The sequence below is a fragment of the Branchiostoma floridae genome, chromosome 13 (genome assembly GCF_000003815.2).
Source record: "Branchiostoma floridae strain S238N-H82 chromosome 13, Bfl_VNyyK, whole genome shotgun sequence".
In the NCBI taxonomy this organism is placed as follows: Eukaryota; Metazoa; Chordata; class Leptocardii; order Amphioxiformes; family Branchiostomatidae; genus Branchiostoma; species Branchiostoma floridae.
The window spans coordinates 6,199,339-6,217,408 of NC_049991.1; the positions used below are offsets into that span (position 1 = coordinate 6,199,339).

Here is an 18,070-nt window from a genome sequence, read left to right on the forward strand (position 1 = left end):
ACGTTTAAAGTGACATAGATGGAAAACGTTATCGTTCTAATTCGAAGTATGGTAGCCTGGATGTCAGACTGTTTCGAGGGCCTATACAGCCCGACTCCTCGGCTCTAGGACCAACAAGGAAAACCTACAGGAAGCCACCCCCCCCCCCCCCCCGATTTAGAGCCCGATAAATATGATAGATATTATTGAGATATAACATCTATTATCATAATACCGGTACGTTTACGACGATTTCTCTAGCCATAATAATTTGACAAATTGTCAACGCATCATTTTCTCCAGTTACATGTTGCTGTTATAGGTTACCCTTGCCACTTCTTCTGTGTAACTTTTCTGCCACTCTTGTCCTGCTAAAAGCGTAATATTGTAATTGTAAGACGCCGCGGAATTACACGGCGAACGGGCGCGTGGTTGGGAGGGGGTAAAAATACCGGCCGGAAGAAACACGTCACAATTAACTGTCGCTATATACCTTTATACATCCTCTGATGTTCATTCCTTTTCTGTTAGTAAATGCATAAAACATAAACCTGCATGAGCATACAAAATGTCATGAGAAAACGGACGTATACTGTCAAGAATTTTCATTTAACTTCTGTCCGTCACAACCGCTATGACGTAACACTTCACTGCTAGCGTAGATATAAAAATGGCGGGAAAATGGCTGTGTGCGTTCAATTTTGCCCATTCAGTCGTAGATCCGGGCTATCATGCAACGGTTCTTCACACTTTTACATGAGTTGTTGGTCACCAACAGAAATTCAAGATTGTTGTTGAATCATGTTCGTCTTGTGCCATGAGGATGTGTAATTATGATCTTCAAATCTGGCAATGAATGTGACAGTGTGTTCGTCCCACGACGAGCTGCCTACCCCGAAAAAGATACTGAAAACTTTTGGCCTTGTTGTCTTCGAATGCATTGATATCGATGCTTTGTAAATGATGTATTGGACACCTATTGTTGCATGTGTAGATCTCTTTAAATTCCATTATTTTTGATCGGCCGGTATAAGTCTTGCTGCCGGTATTATGCCAATGCATGTTAGCCATCTTGTTTTTTCTCACCCATCTTGTTTTTTTTCCGCCCTATCGCACTATTTTTGCAGACTGCAGAGGATGTCATCCATAAAATTTACTTGCTGTGGCCAAAGTATATAGTTGGAAAACGATGCTGAAAATACCACAGTGCCAACCTATTTTAATTTTACATTGATAAACAGAATTACTTCCACCAAAATCTCGGTGAATTTTCATGCTAATGCTTTAAAAACTAATTTTGGTTGTAGTGGAGGAGGAACTTGTGATACCATCCCTGTAATTAGATGGTATCATACGTACCGTGCGCAGACGTACATGGCTTTGGGCACCGGCTAAGATGGTTTACTGCCAACAATGAGTTCAACGTCACCACGAAGGTCAAGAGTATGTCATTACAGAAAGACTCCTTCACGTGACCGTAACGTGAAATAATTGGTATTCTTGCACCTTCACGTAAACGTAAACAAGTTCCAAGAAAGGTTATGGAAAGAAAGTTATTTTATGATTTGTGTATGATATACGGATTTATACGATGGTGAGAGTTTGGCCTATCCCCTGCAAAGTTCAATTCCACAGTCTAAATTTCAAATCCTTGATGTACCATTGCGAAAAGGCTGAAGCCAACGGAAAGCATTTATACGACCCAGTTGGTCGTTACAACTAAAAATAGCACTTTATTGGAAAAGCATGCTGCGTGGCTACATTTGATACGATTTATTTTTGGTGATTCACGAGCAGTTTTCTTACCTGGTTATGAAAGATATAGCAACAGCAATTTTTCATGTTCTTATGTGCTTACAAGTATTGTAGAAAATGTGTTGTAGAGAGAAGTTGACTACATATTCCTTACTTATTTGCAAAGGAAGATGGGAAAATCATATTTTCAAATTATTTGCTGTATTCTTTATTAGTATCAAAAGAAGAACCTAGGAATTGATACTTTCATGTAGGGTGTAGTGGCATCAAATGGATGTGTACATGTATGTGTGTTAGGCCATTGGGCTCAACATAAAGAGGTCCAGGTTTGATTTCTAACTTTCTTGCCAGACGGCATATCCTAGAAATAGGCAGTATTCTAGTTACTGAACGAAACTTTAGCTGTACCATATATGGTTTATCGCTTAGCTTTCAAAAACGTTTGGGACGTTTTATCAAGTGCCTTTGGTGACTTTAGACACCTTAGTTTTAGGAAAAAACACTTGTGACTAGAAGTGCATTTTTGCACAAGCATTGGTGACAATACACTTGAAGGTACTCGAATGAAGACTCCTCTTTGTTCGTAGAATTTATAGTTGAACATTTTGAAGCTTTGATAAAGGGAAACACTCCATGAATTTTCAATCGATCTGGTCGACCTTCATCAGATGACTGATTCACTGCGCTGACGTTCCGAAGTGACGTCAGAAGTCTGAAGTGACGTCAGAAAAGAATCAAAAGTGGCACGGGAAGATGGAATCTACCACCGTCATGTTCCAAGGGGGGTTGATGCTCCCTGATAAACCCTCGCCGAACCATGACACTGTGAGTCAGTCATCTGATGAAGGTCGAAGAGATCGACTATAAAAGTCTTAGTGTTTCCCTTGTGTTGAATCAAACGTACAACTGTGTTGATGTTGTTTAATTGACTGCAGAAAAATGCTGTTAAAGACACCTTGTCCACACTGCTTTTAGAGCAAACGAGCAAATATGGATTCTCACCGCTACGGCATGTCATAGAAAGATGAAAGTCAGTCGTTAAAGTGAAACTCACTGTATGGTGAATCTCTTGAAATATGAGTACATATTTAACGATACAGAGTAAAATGCAACAAAATTGAGCACTTCTCTTTGGAAAGTTACTCTAACTTACTCATCAAAGACCTCTGGATAGGACAGTAAAAATTGGACAATAGATCGATAGATTGTTCTATTTGCATTTTGACAACACTATATATAATGACGAAAGTCGTTAATCGTTCTGGTTGGTCTGATGCTACATGTTAACACATTAAAACATGCAACAAGTATGAATCTCCTGTGTTTAATCAATCAACATGGCGGGTGCACAGGTGCGCAGACGCACATGGATTTGGGCACCGGCTAAGATGGTTTACCGCCAACAAAGTGTTCAACATCACCGCGAAGATCAAGTGTATGTGATTACAGAAAGACTCCTTCACGTAACCGTAAAGTGAAATGATTCGTATCCATGCACCTTCACGTAACAGTAAACGACTTCGAAGGTTATGGAAAGAAAGAGCTTTTATTATTCAGATATGATATGCGGATTTACACGATGGAGTATGATAAGATTTTGACATATCCCCTGCCAAGTTCAATTCCACAGTCCAGTCTAAATTTCAAATCCTTCATGTATCGTTGCGAAAAGGCTAAAGCCAACTGAAAGCATTCAAACAGCCCAGTTGGTCGTTACAACTAAAAATAGCACTTTATTGGAAAAGCGTGCTGTGTGGCTACATTTGATACGATTTATTTTGGGTGATTCACGAGCAGTTTTCTTACCTGGTTATTGTAGATACAGCCACAGTTATTTTTCATGTTCTTATGAGCTTACAAGTGTAATATAAAATATGTACTAGAGAGAAGTTGACTACATATTTCTTACTTATTTGCAAAGGAAGATGGAAAAATCTTATTTTCAAATTATTTGGTGTATTCTTTACTAATATCAAAAGAAGAACCTAGGAATTGATATTTACATGTAAGGTGTAGTGGCATCGAATGGATGTGTGGTTAGGCCACTTGGCTCATAGCTCAACATCGAGAGGTCCTGGTTCGATTCCTAACTTTTCTTGACAGACAATATAGCCTTGAAAAGGGCAACATTCTAGTTACAGAACAAAGCTGTAACTGTTCCAAATGCGGTCTTTCGCTTAATTTCTAAAAACCTTTGGTACACATGTATAAGATGTTCTTTGCCAGCAGAATCCAGTACCTTTCGTCAGCACTGCTTATAGCATTGGATAATGATGTATTGTGTATCTTTAGATTTTTGTGTATGTATTATGTATATTGACAATAAACCAAAGTTCGAACTTCTATCAAAGTTCGTGTGTTGGATCTGTATGCATAACTGTGGCAAATGCAAACATATCCAGAATATGTGATAGATTATGGAAATTCCATATGTTGGATCTGACAGTATCGGCTCCGTAAGACAAGACAAAGAACAAAATCGACATCATATCAGCACGAACAAAACGATATGCCCAAAGTCCATTACCGTATATTGTCAAGCTCTTGAACAGCAGTACATAACTTTTATTTATCATCGATTTGTAATGATTATTGTATTTTATCATGCTGTTAATTGGCAACAAATGTATATAAGTTGATTGATGTATTTTACCTGTAGTGTTTGTAAAAAAAAGTTAGTAACTTTAAACCTCACAATTCAGCCTTTTGGCTGCCAGGAGTTTTCAATCAATAAACCAGTTTATATATCTGTCAAAAATCCTTGTTTTGGTATTTTGTCATAATAAGGTTCCGAACTACGTTATCAGATTTTCGGATTTGTTACGAATCCCTGGTTTGATGAGACTGTATTGTTATTTTTTTATGTTGTTATTATTGGGTGGGCCGATACGATACGACAGTAATTGCCCAAGGTGCGGCCAAGGTACCGTAGGTTTTAAACCACTCACACCGCACAATCGCACATGTGGCGGGTTCTTTCACGTGCCTGGGGCTCTCCCCAGACCTCCATTTAACGTCCTATCCGACGTTAAGTGAGGAAAGTCGTGTAAAGTGCTTTTCCCAAGGGCACAAGATCGGTAACAAGGCAGCTAGATTCGAACCCGCGACCTCTCGGTCATGGGCCGAACACACTGCCGCTGCGCTACTCGGTCTCACTGTATTCGCCTGTATTCGTCAAAAATACAAAAGAATACCTGTATGTATCCACCAGCCAAGGATTCAGGGTCATTTCGTGCAATGTAAACATTGCCATAAGCTCACGTTTGACAGGTACGCAGAAGTACATGGCCTTTACTGCCCAGAATGACTGGAGAAGTATGGAGAAGGTCAAGAGTATGCCTGGACATTCACCTTTACGTAACCGTAAATGACTGATAGACATGCACCTTTACGTAACCGTAAATGACTGATAGACATGCACCTTTACGTCACCGTAGACGACTTCGAAGAAAGATTAAGGAAAGAGTGTTTTTTCTTTGTACTGTTTGTATTCGACATACGATGGTGGATCGTGAGGGTTTTACTTATACCCTGCCACTTTCAATTCCAATGCAGCTCGAAATTTCAACATCCTTGAAGTAACGTTCCGAAAAGGCAAAAGCCATCCGACGGTACTTAGAAAATGACGTCGGTCGTTTTAACTAATTATAAAAATAGCACTTCATTACACTTGACAGGCACGACTGGTGGGTGCATTTGATGTTTGATTAGAGTTATACTTGGTGATTCACGAGCAGTTTTCTAATATTTGCCCCGTCTGGCTATGTTAGATACAATAGCAGTTATGTGCATAGTTCTTTTATCAACAAATATTATAACAGACTAAAAAGGTCGGCATTTGCTCGTGAGTAAATATAGCATATTTCAATCCACCTGACCCTGTATATTTTGAGTCCCTGTGCCCTGTTGTTATAAGCTAATGACCTAAAATGCGGCATGGAGGTGCCTTGGATATATATCCATAGGACTTCATTGACACTTTTTGCAAACACCTCTTAAAACAGTTAATGTAGGTTTTATAGGCATTTTCAGAGCAAAAATATGTAACTTTGGCTCTTACGTAGATGCCCTTGTATTATAACCAAATGACCTGAAATTTGGTATAGAGGTGTTCAGAACATAGGCTCACATAACGTTCACTTCTGGCATATCGTAACCAAATGTATAGTGCATATCGTAAGACACAGAAATTCAAAGTAAACGACAAAATTCTGAAAACTACAAGAAATTATGACTGTTTCACACAAGGTTTTATTAGACAACGCTTAGCTTTTATAAACCATTGGTGCATATGCATCAAGTGTTCTTTTAGTGTTTAAGATTTTAGACATCTCAGTTATAATTAAGATATCAGCGTCTAGAGTTGCAGTTATTAGGTTACAGCACTCTAAATCAGCTTCACTGTTAAACCAAATCAGGGCAAGGCAGCAAAGGGAGATCCTTGCTGCGTAGGCATGTCCTGAAAGAAAAAGAGCGCATAGCGAATCTATTATATATGAATAATGAATTTGATCACATAACGATAATGAAGTACCGCTACAACAATATCAAGTAAAATTATTCGTTTTTCGTTTTTGAACTTTTCTTGATAGAACAATCAGAATAAAGGAAAAGACACTAATCAATAGCTCAATAGTGTGTAACTGACATCAATGTTTTTATTTATTTATTTATCAATCTTTCAGGGTAGTCCCTACAGTGCACTAAACAATAAATCAATTGTTTGGTTGCACCTACGTGACATTCACGTGATATTCACGTGACACCCATGTGACATTAATGGTTGGCTAAAACTAAAAGTGCTAGGTAAATTCGGATTAGAAGATGTAAATACATTAGTTGATGAAAACCGCTTTGTTGCTGACTTTTCGTTTTTTTTTGGGAGGGGGGGGGTGTTCATCCAAACATATCCAGTATCGATAAAATACGTACCACAACGTTGTCTAGTTCTGTGTCCGTCGGGCAAGGTGGTCTGGGTACATCGAACACCGAAGGGTCCTTAATCGATGGGACAATGTCGACGAACTCAATGGAGTGAAGAGAGGGATCTGTAATTTACAAAACAATATGGGTCATTCGCAAATGCATTCAAAATCTAAGCCCTACGTTCCTCATAAACATATTCAACAGCAAATATGTTGTTACTGGTTATGGTAATTTCGTCAATGAATTGATAATGTACATATCGACCTAGCAAGGGGTAGTTTGTCGTAAATATGAAAAATGATAAAGAGTAGTCATACTTGTTATATATTAGAGTAATTTTCAGAACGAAATACTGTTATAAGATGTATTATATGTTGCAAGCAAGGTTGATGAACGTGCCTTCTGTGAGTGAACTTGTAACGTGTAAGTCTTAGTAAATATTCCCAACTTAACCATCATGTAAATGTGTTAACTGACCCGGCCCTGTGCCGATCACAGTCTCCAGAACGGGAATACAGTCGTCAGCGGTGTATGAAATTCTCCCTTTGATGTTAGGAGCGAAGGCGTCAACAGAGTACTCGTTTACCCTCAGTCCCTGAGGGCCGCCATATTGGAGAGAACCAATGAAAGCGGCTTTCTCTGTGAAATGTAAATGGTCGATTCTGCTTCAAAATATGCAAAACATGGTGTATTACGTTTCTTCAAAGACAACATATTTTCATCAGGGCACTACCGATTGGTTTTATTCCCAAAGGCCGCAAGGTGTCGTTGCGAACAAATGCGGTTCCAAACGTGACTTAGTTTGTACATGTACACCCTCTTCGTGACGGTTGTTTGGTTTTTCTGATAGAGACTGGCTCCTTGACACGTGTATGTGTTGGAAAGGGGAGTTTACAAGTTGAATCCATACATTTGGGACCGCGTTCTTTCCATACGCAGCGACACGTAACTCCAGTACTAGTACGAAGCACAATCTGTCATTGAAGAAGGTAGCTGAAATACTACCGAAACTTTGGCTGCTACGATTACCACCCTAATACGAACATCGAAATAAATGAAACGGTCTGACAGCGAATCTCACTCATACAAAGCATTCAGATTTTAATGATGTTCATATAGTACCCAGCTGCATTATATGATTGATGTTTCATATGACTAATATCTTAAAAGACTAGTACATTTCTGTATCACTTACCTGGTACACAGTTCAGCAGGGGTTCGGTCATCTTGCTGGGGGTACACGTGCCCGAAACTATGGTATATGACTCCATCTGTTGTGAAAATATAACAAAGATATGGTCAAATACTAATATATATGTACAAGGTTGGTAGCACTTCAATGTTTCTGATATCTAAAATTTAAATATTCATTTTTTTTCTGTCATTAAATGATTTGCTACATGACGTTGTCAAATGGCAATGACATGTTGTATGTTGCAGTGCTTTTTTGTTCTAAAGGATACCAATGCATAAAAGATGTCACAACTATAATACACTGCACTGTCATGTTGATGGAGCCAAGTAGATCCAATATGGCGGCCATTTCTCCCAAACGAACATTATAAGCCAGTTCCGAGTAGTGGTCAAAGTTCAAGTTGATTCAGTAAATTACTTTAAATGCATTTGCGGTATCGCCATAGACTGTAGTCTAAAACTATATTGGAAAAACCTTCGCGGTACTTAAAATTCACAAACATAAAACACTGCGATGTTTCGGCATTTACAAGAGTCTAAATGCCTCCCAAACTGTACGAAATTATGTGCACATCTTGCTGTGACTGTGAGACGTTGTAAGTGTGTTCATTGCGTGCACATGCTATCAATCACTCCAAGGGTTACTGGAGTTCAAAAAATAAAAGTAAACCTTGTTGAAGTCTTGCACAAGTCTGAACCCTTTTCCCACCGTGGCCGCTCTCATGTTGTTGTAGTCATAATAGTACATCAATGTCTGGTTCGTTGTCGCTGTAATATCAAGAATATGTGCTTCATTGTGTCATCATTTTCAAAACATATTTCCTAAAAAGCCAGGCATGTACTAAACAAAATGTCTGACAAGAAGTTTATTGTAGGGCAAATCATTATGTGTTTGCGATGCAAAGCCCCCACCCCTCCCCTAATTACTATACGATAAGTTACATTCTGTTTGGCCTCTTGCTGTAACGACTACATTATACCATTTTCTGTCGCAACATTAAGGAAAACAACGAAGAATATAACACATCATAATGAATTTGTCGAGCGGGGTTTGGGTTTGCCATTTATTTCATTGTCTGCAATCTCCATGCATTAAATTTCATTCAATAAAGTGACCCTAATCCACGATTGTAATTAACACACATTACTTTGAATGTGCATGATCTGTTACATATCTAGTATGTTTGTTTTTAGAATTGTATTGTCCTATAATGGGTATTGTGCTCGAAAGGAAATATATTACTTAGTTACCAGAAAGTATCTTACTTAGTTTGCCACCGCTCAGTGTGTCACTGATACTACGCATGGTACCAGACCACTGCTTCGGTGTACAACAATGGCTTTGGTTGGGGTCATCCACAGGGGCTGCGATCGTTGCAACTAGCAAGCAAGCTTGGGAACAAAGAAACATAAGAATAATGCAACATTAGTGGCGTCGGGAAGGCGTAATGGTAAGGTGTTTGGCCCAGAACTTAGAGATCATTGGTTCGAATCTCCTGACATGCCCCATTGACTTTGTGCCCTTGGAAAATGCACTCAAAACAACTTTCCTCATTTCACTTGGAAGCAAATAAGTACCATTGCAACTGCGATCAAAGACGTTAAATGGACTTCCATTCTTTGAAGGGAGACACAACTTGAGCCCATACAAGAACTCAACACGATTATTGAAAAGGTATTAGGGTCCATCTCGGTGCGAGAGGACCAAATAGCTTTATTCGGATATACAGCTCGTAATGTTTATTGCAAACCTTGTGTGCTACTTCATGAGGTATACTGGGTATGCATTACAAGCAAGCAAGCAAGCAATCTAGAGCAACGAGAGATATTTATAAGTAGATGGGCTAACGAAAATAGTATATAGAAGGCAACATATATCTACATGTAGTAGGTTAATACAATTATTACAGCACAAATCCTTCTTTTCAGAAACAAGAAAATCTTGCTCACCGATTGCCACGAGAGTCAGCATCTTGGCTACAGGTTCTGGTGAGTTGTCGAGGTGAAATGAAGCTGGGCATTTCGTCTCGACTTTTATATACTACACCGTGTCTTGTTTTAGCTCTGACTTCACTGTGTGAGGTTATTTGTTTGAACTTTGTCCAGAATACGCTGTGACTCAAGTTAAACATTACCTCACGGGGCCTGGGTGTTTTACTCGGTTGTTTGAGTTCAAATTTTCGCTACGATCGTGATACTGTTTCATATGTAATACGTCATCTTTGACAAATTGTATTATCACCATGTTTTTATTTTATTTTGATAGGAACATCTATTTTCAGTCGTTCAATATTTCACAGCGTTAAAATGACACGAGGTCATTGCCCCCGCTACAGCCACAAGCAAGCCATCCACACACACAAACACACACACAGAGAGAGAGAGAGAGAGAGAGAGAGACGCACACACACACACACACAGACGCACACACACACACACACACACACACAGAGAGAGAGAGAGAGACGCACACACACACACACAGACGCACACACACACACACACACACACACACATACACACACACACACATGCATGTACACAGACAGTTACAAACAAACAAACAAAAAATTTAACGGTTCTTGGTGGAAATCAATGTGCAGATGTTGGCACATCGACGCACCAAATCCGTAGTGTGTTTTTGGCACACAGTTAGCAGAAGAAGCTCGGTGGGCGTCACTCCACCGTAAGGGAAAGTCGTGTAAAGTGCCTTTCCCAAGAGCACGTCGGGGCAAGGTGGGAATCGAACTCCGAACCTTTCGATTCCGAGCCGAACACTCTACCAGTTACGCCACGCCAACGTCACCAGACAGTTACAAGCAAGACCTTTAATTGGATTGGTGACGTCAGTGTTTGTTTCTAACCATCCGACCCGTATCAGCAATAGCTGATGAGACCTTTTCTTAGCTATGACGTTATTGTTTGTCTCTAACAATCACCCCCCTCCTACACGCACACACATACACACACCCTTACATGCAAGACCTTTATTAGGATGTGACGTCAGTATTTGTTTCTAGCCATTCGACCCATATCAGCAACAGATAATAAGACTTTTTCTTAGATATGACGTTAGTGTGTTTGTCTCTAACTTACCCCCCCCCCCCCCGAACAAAAAAAAAAACACACACATAGAGCCTTACTTGGATGTGACGTCAGTACTAGTGTTTGTCTCTGTCTACTTGACCTGAAGACTGGCAGAGAAGAAAATATCAAAGCGCATATTGTTCGGTATATCGTATTGTGTTTGGTCGTTTGTTAACCTTTATGATCGGCAGAATTTCATAATGATGCACCCTCGGGTCAGAGAGCTGAATGTAAGTCAAAATTCCAGTGAGAATAGTTTAAACTATTTCATAACGCAGTTTACCAACTCAGATTAAATTTTTATGCTAAAACTCGAAAACAGATTTCGGTAGAAGTAGAAGGAGAAGATTATGGAACGGTCCCTGCGATAGACAGGTTCGCAGACGTACATGATCGTACATGGCTTTTACCACCAAAGGCAGGGAGTCGATCAAGTGTATGCCATTACAAAAATTTCACCTTTACGTACGTGTGTCACCTTTACGTAACATTTAAATGACAGATAGACATGTACCTTAACGTAACCTGAGTCGACGTTGAAGCAAGGTTAGGGTAAGAACGCGTTCTTTATAATACTTGTATTTGATATACAGTGTGGTTTTGACCTATCCCCTTCTACGTCCAATTCCACCCTCTACATTTCAAACCTGTCATGTACCGTTGTGAAAAGGCCTAAGCTGCCTGACGGTCGGTGGGTACAACTGAAAATAGCACTTTATCGGAAAGGTACGCTGCGTGGGTGCATTTGATAAGAGTTACACTGGGTGACTCGCAAGCAAGTTTCTAGCATTCACTACTACGCTTAGCTATCACAAACTTTTGTACATATAAATCAAGTGTTCTTTAGTGTTGACATAAAAGTATTGTCGGCCATGCTGGTTGATCAAAACTGAAAGTGCTAGGCAAATTTGGATCAGTTTTGGGATTTCTAGAGAGTGTCATCCACATTGTCAAATCAACATGATTTACGCAAAAAATTCAAAGAATTTAAAGATTTACGCAAAAAAAATTACTAATAGCAAGTATTCAAGTCCTAAACCCACATCTACAATTATTATAATATATACTAGTGTAGTTGACATGCAAGCAAAAGCCCCATGAAGAGAATTGCACCTGATATAAATCGATGTACGTTCGCCTGGATTTTATTTCAGCCAACAAAGTCTTAACTACCGTGAATGAACGTCCCCCTGAGCTATGATAGCTCTGAATAGTATATTCTGGTATTTTGTAACCGATGCCGACATTAAATCGATGGAACCAATCGTTAATTGCCTGCCTTTAAGCTTGCAAAGCAAATCTAAACGACCCGAGAGTTCTTCTGCATACAAAGCCCCCTGGGCTATAGATAAAAGGCTTGCCTTGGTATGATCCATTCACGTGAAATGAATGATCCGAACTTGTTTACGTCAGAATCAGACGACATTTCGCACAATATTGTCATCATGTACGGTAGTCTGTCAGCAAGGTGAGAAAAAGCGCTAGCAAAATGGCGGCGTTATGATTAACATAGTGCCAAATCTCCGCTTAGATGTGTTATGAATGATCCAAACTTGTTTACGTCAGAATCAGACGACATTTCGTACAAGAATGTCACCATGTATGGTCGTCTGTCAGCAAGGTGAGAAAAAACAAAATGGCGGCGTTATAATTGACATAGTGCCAAATTAGTTATGAAATTAATGATCCGAACTTGTTTACGTTACAATCAGACGATATTTCGTACAAGATTGTCACAATGTACAGTCGTCTGTCAGCAAGGTGAGAAAACCCAAAATGGCGGTGATATAATTGGCATGGTGCCAGATTTGCGCTTAGTTGTCTCTCGCACAAATGAATTATAATCAGCTTTCAATATTTTGCCCCTGCCACCGTATAATGTACACACTGGCACACTGCCGAGCTGAGCTTCGATTGGTAATGGAGGTCACAGTTTCTCGGTAATGAACAGGAAAACACAACTATTATGATAAGGCTGACATGGCCATTATTTTGAAGCACTCAAGGGTAAAGGAAAGCTATAGTGTCGAAATTAAGATTTTGTTCGTCTCAAATAGTGTATCAAATGGCATAGTTGACTCTTTATGCTTTACTGACATAATATCTACTCATCTATTCATCTTGGAGACAGTTGGGTTGTTTCTTCAGTCGTGTGCTGATAATCTTGTTTATGGCAAATCAGCAGCTGTTACAATGTTAAGCGAGGTAGCAACCCATCATTTCACAGTTAGTGCCCGCGCAACATTACTGTTGCCACTCTTGCTCTGCTTTTTTATTAGAATTAATGAATGAGAACTTTATTGTACATATGTACCCACTGGGTTAAGTACATCTGTATCTGTATCTATATAGCCAGTATAACAACCCTTTGGCGTAACACACCAGCTTCTGTATCTGCATCTAAATTTCTAAAGCTGGTATATCCGCCCTTCGGCGCAACACATGTACACCAGCTTCGAAGTACAGGTCGCAACTAATTTACATGTACTTTTGACAAAATAATTTACATGTAATATTTACAATGTCAACCAACAGAAGGATCATATCTTACTAGTATACTAGTATTCGACTTCTTATAGCTTCTTTGTGATGAGATTCGTGAATATCGTGATTCAAAGACACTACCAAATTGTACTGTGAATAGGCGTATTCTCAGATAAAACTACCATTTCAGATAAAACTACCATGCACGGAGAGATTTATGTTGTCGTTTTTACCGTTATAAAGCGACAATTTTCCTCTTTTCTTCGCTGGTAGAGAATAACTGAAATACAAAGATGTTACAATTGCAAAGACACGGTAAACGGACATGCACTGTTGAATATTGCCGTTTGTTTGTGGCCTGTGTTGGTTTGTTCTTTCGACAAAACTCTCTCACTTATTCTGACGAGGCACCGGAAACTTTTGTTCTCGTTTTCACGGAACCAATGGTTGTGGGGACTTCAAAGTGATATCTTGAAAACCCAGATATCTTCAGTGTGCATACCTCGGATATCACTGATATTGTACGAGTAGATTTGTAAACTTCTATTTTAAATTTGGCAGTATTATGGTTAGTGGCGTTATCGTGAGGATTCAAGCTGCATTTGTAGAGATACACGTATGTTCCATCGACATTACTAAGCTGTTACTTGCGCAATTTTCTGCATAAAAAAGCGGAAAACAAATACGGAAATGACGTTCGAGGTAATGGCCGGAAATGACGCCAGAGAGATCTCATCTACAGATAGTATCGGACGGAAATCATATTCAGTCTTACTCAGAAGACGGTAAACAGAAACACATGCATTGAGGACGACGAAGGTAACTTACTAACTACAAAGTCAGACATAACAAGACGCTGGAAAGAGTACTGTCATGAGTTGTACAATTACCAGCTAACAGCAGAACAAGATGTGCTGGAAGAACTGAAAGCATACACATGTACATGTCAACTACAAGAAGACGATGACCCTGACATCCTTGAAGCAGAAGTGATCTCAGCCATCAAAACCTTGAAACTAGGAAAGTCACCCGGCATTGACAATATACCTGCAGAGTTACTGAAAGCTGGGGGCGACCCAGTGGTCAAGATGTACACAAGAATCTGTAACTATGTATATAAAACAGGGAACTGGCCAGAGGCTTGGACAACCTCTATTGTCATACCACTTCCAAAGAAAGGAAACCTAAAGAACTGCCAAAACTATCGCACTATCAGCCTGATTTCTCACCCAAGCAAAATCCTTCTAAAGGTCATCCTAAAGCGGCTTCAACCACAAGCTGAACAGATTCTCGCAGAAGAACAGGCCGGATTTAGGAAAGGCAGGTCCTGCGCTGAGCAGATCTTCAATTTACGTATGATCTGTGAGAAGTACAGGGAGCTTGGGAAACCAGTGTACCACACATTTGTTGACTACAAGCAATGCTTTGATAGGATTTGGCAGAACGGACTGTGGGCAGTAATAAAATGCGCCGCTTCAACATAAGTCGGGGCATCATTAACTCCATAGAAGCACTCTACAAAGCGTCACAAAGCACAGTCATGATAGGCAATGAGTTCAGTGAGTGCTTCCCTACGTCAGTAGGAGTGCGACAAGGGTGCCTGCTGTCACCAACACTCTGCAACATCTTCTTGGAGAACATCATGAGAGAAGCCTTGCCACCACTAGAGTCTTCGGTCAAACTTGCAGGCCGTATCATCAATCACCTACAATTTGCTGACGACGTTGACCTGATTGATGGCTCCAAACAGGACCAACAAACGCACTTTACCTGGACTCTACCAGCCGAAGATACGGTATGGAAGTCAGCCTTGAGAAGACCAAGTGCCTTGTGACTGGCCCGTCAGACACAGTACAGGTTACGGTGAGAGGCACTGACCTAGAACAGGTTAGTGAATTTACATACCTGGGCTCCCCTCAGACAGAGGACTGCAGTTCTGTGAGGGAGATAAAGGTCAGGATAGCCAAGGCAACCTCTGTACTGTCGAGACTTAAGCACATCTGGAATAGTCACAACATCTCCACGCCAACAAAAATCCAACTTCTACGTTCCCTTGTGCTATCAATTTTCCTGTATGGTGCTGAGGCTTGGACTCTAAATGCAGAGATTGTGAAACGGATAAACGCATTCGAGATGAACTCACACTTCTAACAGAGAAGTCATGCAGCGTGTTAATACCCTCGTTGGCCCACGTCCAAGTTTCCTGTCATTAGTGAAAAAGAAGAAACTACAATGGTTTGGCCATGCCACAAGAGCAAAGGGTACTTTGACCCATACTATACTCCAAGGAAGGGCGGAGGGTCCAAGACCTAGGGGACGCCCACGTCGGACTTGGACTAGTGATTTGAAAGAATGGACGGGACAAACAATCCACCATCTGGCAACCTTGGCTGAGGACAGACAAAGGTGGAAAACTTATGTTGATGGATGTGCTGCCCCTACGGCCGGTGAGGCTATGGGACCGGTGAGGTGAGGAGGTGAGAACAAGAAGACATTATGATCAGATCTATATAATCTGAGTTAACTATGACGTCATTGATAAAACCGGACGTAACATTGCATACCCACAATTCAACTTTATAAAAAGGTAAATTTCGCTAGTGTCATCATTACTTAGATATTAATACGCAACATTATAATCATTTAGACCTTCTAATCTTTTTTTTACAACGAAAGATAAATTATCTTAATATCCTCGTCCCTATAATCTTTTTCATTAGTTTTGAGCAGAATTTGTTGGAGATGTAATCAGTTTATTAGCGCCACTTTATGAAACAATTCCAATTTTGATGTATCTTTCTGTGTCAGTTTCATCCATCAAATAAAGTCGTCAAGTAAAAAGATGCCTTAGACGGTTTTGATTATATTACACGAGATAAATCATTTACATTAATCACCCCTATGTATTACATTTTGAAAATTCAGAGCATTGTAATTTTTATGTGTACATATATGATTAAGATGTAGATTTATAGAAAGTGTGGACAATGCAATACATGGCAAACCCAGGCAGCTTAGCCGATATTGTAATTGGGTGCCTTGGTATTGTACAAAAGGGAATAGCCACAAAACGGCATTCTGCCTTGTCTCAAAACTTGGTTTACCTTCATATGGGAAAATCTTCCATTCACACGTCCTGTACGCTACAGCTCAAATGTTTTCTGTGTGTTCACAGCCCGTTGGCTTCCTTTTGACCCCATTTCCCAAAACAAAAACATCGAATCAATAGCCGGAAATTAAGTCCAACTCCTGGACGTCATTAACATAGTATTACGACAGCACCCATGGACAGCTTTGTCCATTGAAAATTACCTGCACATACGAATTAGGAAAAATAAAATGTAGAAAAAACATCAAGACTAGGAGATATGATGCCGCAAATCTGATATGTGCTCATTTACATATTCGTGACGAGACAAATGCGACAGTAACCCCATGTGGAGATCGTTATTTGATATTACATAAGACAGAACTTGTTTTTCCATTTCTATAAAACTGTTAACTGGTATTGCCTGACAAAAAGACAGCAGGTGGTCTTGCCGCTGTTTCTCGATAGCAAAAATTGATTGTTCCTCTTATGTTTTCTTTCAAGTGATGAAAGCAACTATAATGGTAAGATAAACGCCGAAATACTTTTATCTTTTCTTCAACAGACATCAGACTTACCTTCTAATCATTTTGGCACAAACTTGAAAGATTCTGCTTTGTTTGACGTCTTCTATTTGAAAGGAGGAGAGATAATGGTCTCGTCAGATTCATCCTTGGCAATACCAAACCTACCTTTCATCGCCCACGTTGTTATTATCTTAAAGTTTGCTATCATGTACTTTTAAAACCAGCCAGAATCAAACTAAAACAAACTCGGTGCTAATTTTCTCTCTTTTTTTCAAGCTACTGCTGAATCGGCTGCAAGTAGGCACTGTGATGTTATGAATTCAATTTTTGGAATAGATACGCTTTCCCGGCCGCGGTGACTGTTTTAATAGCTATGCAAACTGTTAGTTCATATGAAACCGTTGGTAGATGGAATCAATATTACAACGTTCTGATTAGTATGAGACAAATGCAGCTTTTTAATGGACTGGAGGTTTGCTGTTGCGAAATTTTATCTTCAATCCTTTTTTATTATTGTTGTTTTTATCCCTTCAATGTGTTACTGATGTATGGTGTACATAAATCTTTATATCTAGACCTTTAACCCATTGATACGCAAATTCCATTTGGTTATTTTTTATCCAATTTGACCCACTCATTGACTTTCAGTATAATCATTCTTCGATTTCTGGACAAACATTACTGTAATAATACTAGGTAGTTTTGATTCAATTTCACTTTACCTTTACCTAGTCCCATCCTCATGTCTGATGTTCGGGGACTATGTTAGCATCCAGTATCAGCCTCCTCCACTCCCTTCTGTCTCTTGCTCTGTGAGCGCACTCAGCCAGTGGCTGAGTACTTTCACTACTAGTTTATTATAACTTCCGTTGTCTATTTACAAATCTTCCTTATCTATTTCTGATCGTATATATGATGTCATGTTATGATATTTTTAGTATATTATACGTTATGTTTTGTTATCACATGTTATGATTTCTTGTGTTATGTAATAATTTGATATGCTATGTTATCTTCTATTTCAACAGCA

At 39.6% G+C, this 18,070-nt stretch overlaps 1 protein-coding gene across 1 annotated transcript; it reads right to left on the reverse strand.

The window, feature by feature from the left end:
- Positions 1–6,126: 6,126 nt before the first annotated feature.
- On the reverse strand, positions 6,127–9,957 carry LOC118428407. The gene is made up of 7 exons (XM_035838449.1): positions 9,805–9,957; positions 9,121–9,246; positions 8,525–8,622; positions 7,856–7,931; positions 7,138–7,299; positions 6,667–6,782; positions 6,127–6,193 (listed from the first exon to the last, which is right to left on the reverse strand). Exons 1-7 carry the CDS (start codon positions 9,824–9,826, stop codon positions 6,149–6,151), a joined length of 645 nt encoding a protein of 214 aa, XP_035694342.1. The 5' UTR covers positions 9,827–9,957; the 3' UTR covers positions 6,127–6,148.
- Between the last annotated feature and the right edge of the window lie 8,113 nt (positions 9,958–18,070).

What these genes read in the sequence shown, in the direction of transcription:
- LOC118428407 (XM_035838449.1), bottom strand. Translation starts at nt 9,826, where the DNA reads ATGCTGACTCTCGTGGCAATCG. An exon ending in ACTGAGCGGTGGCAAACTAA is followed by an intron (nt 8,623 to 9,120) that starts GTAAGATACTTT and finishes TTGATATTACAG; the next exon opens with CGACAACGAACCAGACATTG. An exon ending in TGTGATCGGCACAGGGCCGG is followed by an intron (nt 6,783 to 7,137) that starts GTCAGTTAACAC and finishes TGTAAATTACAG; the next exon opens with ATCCCTCTCTTCACTCCATT.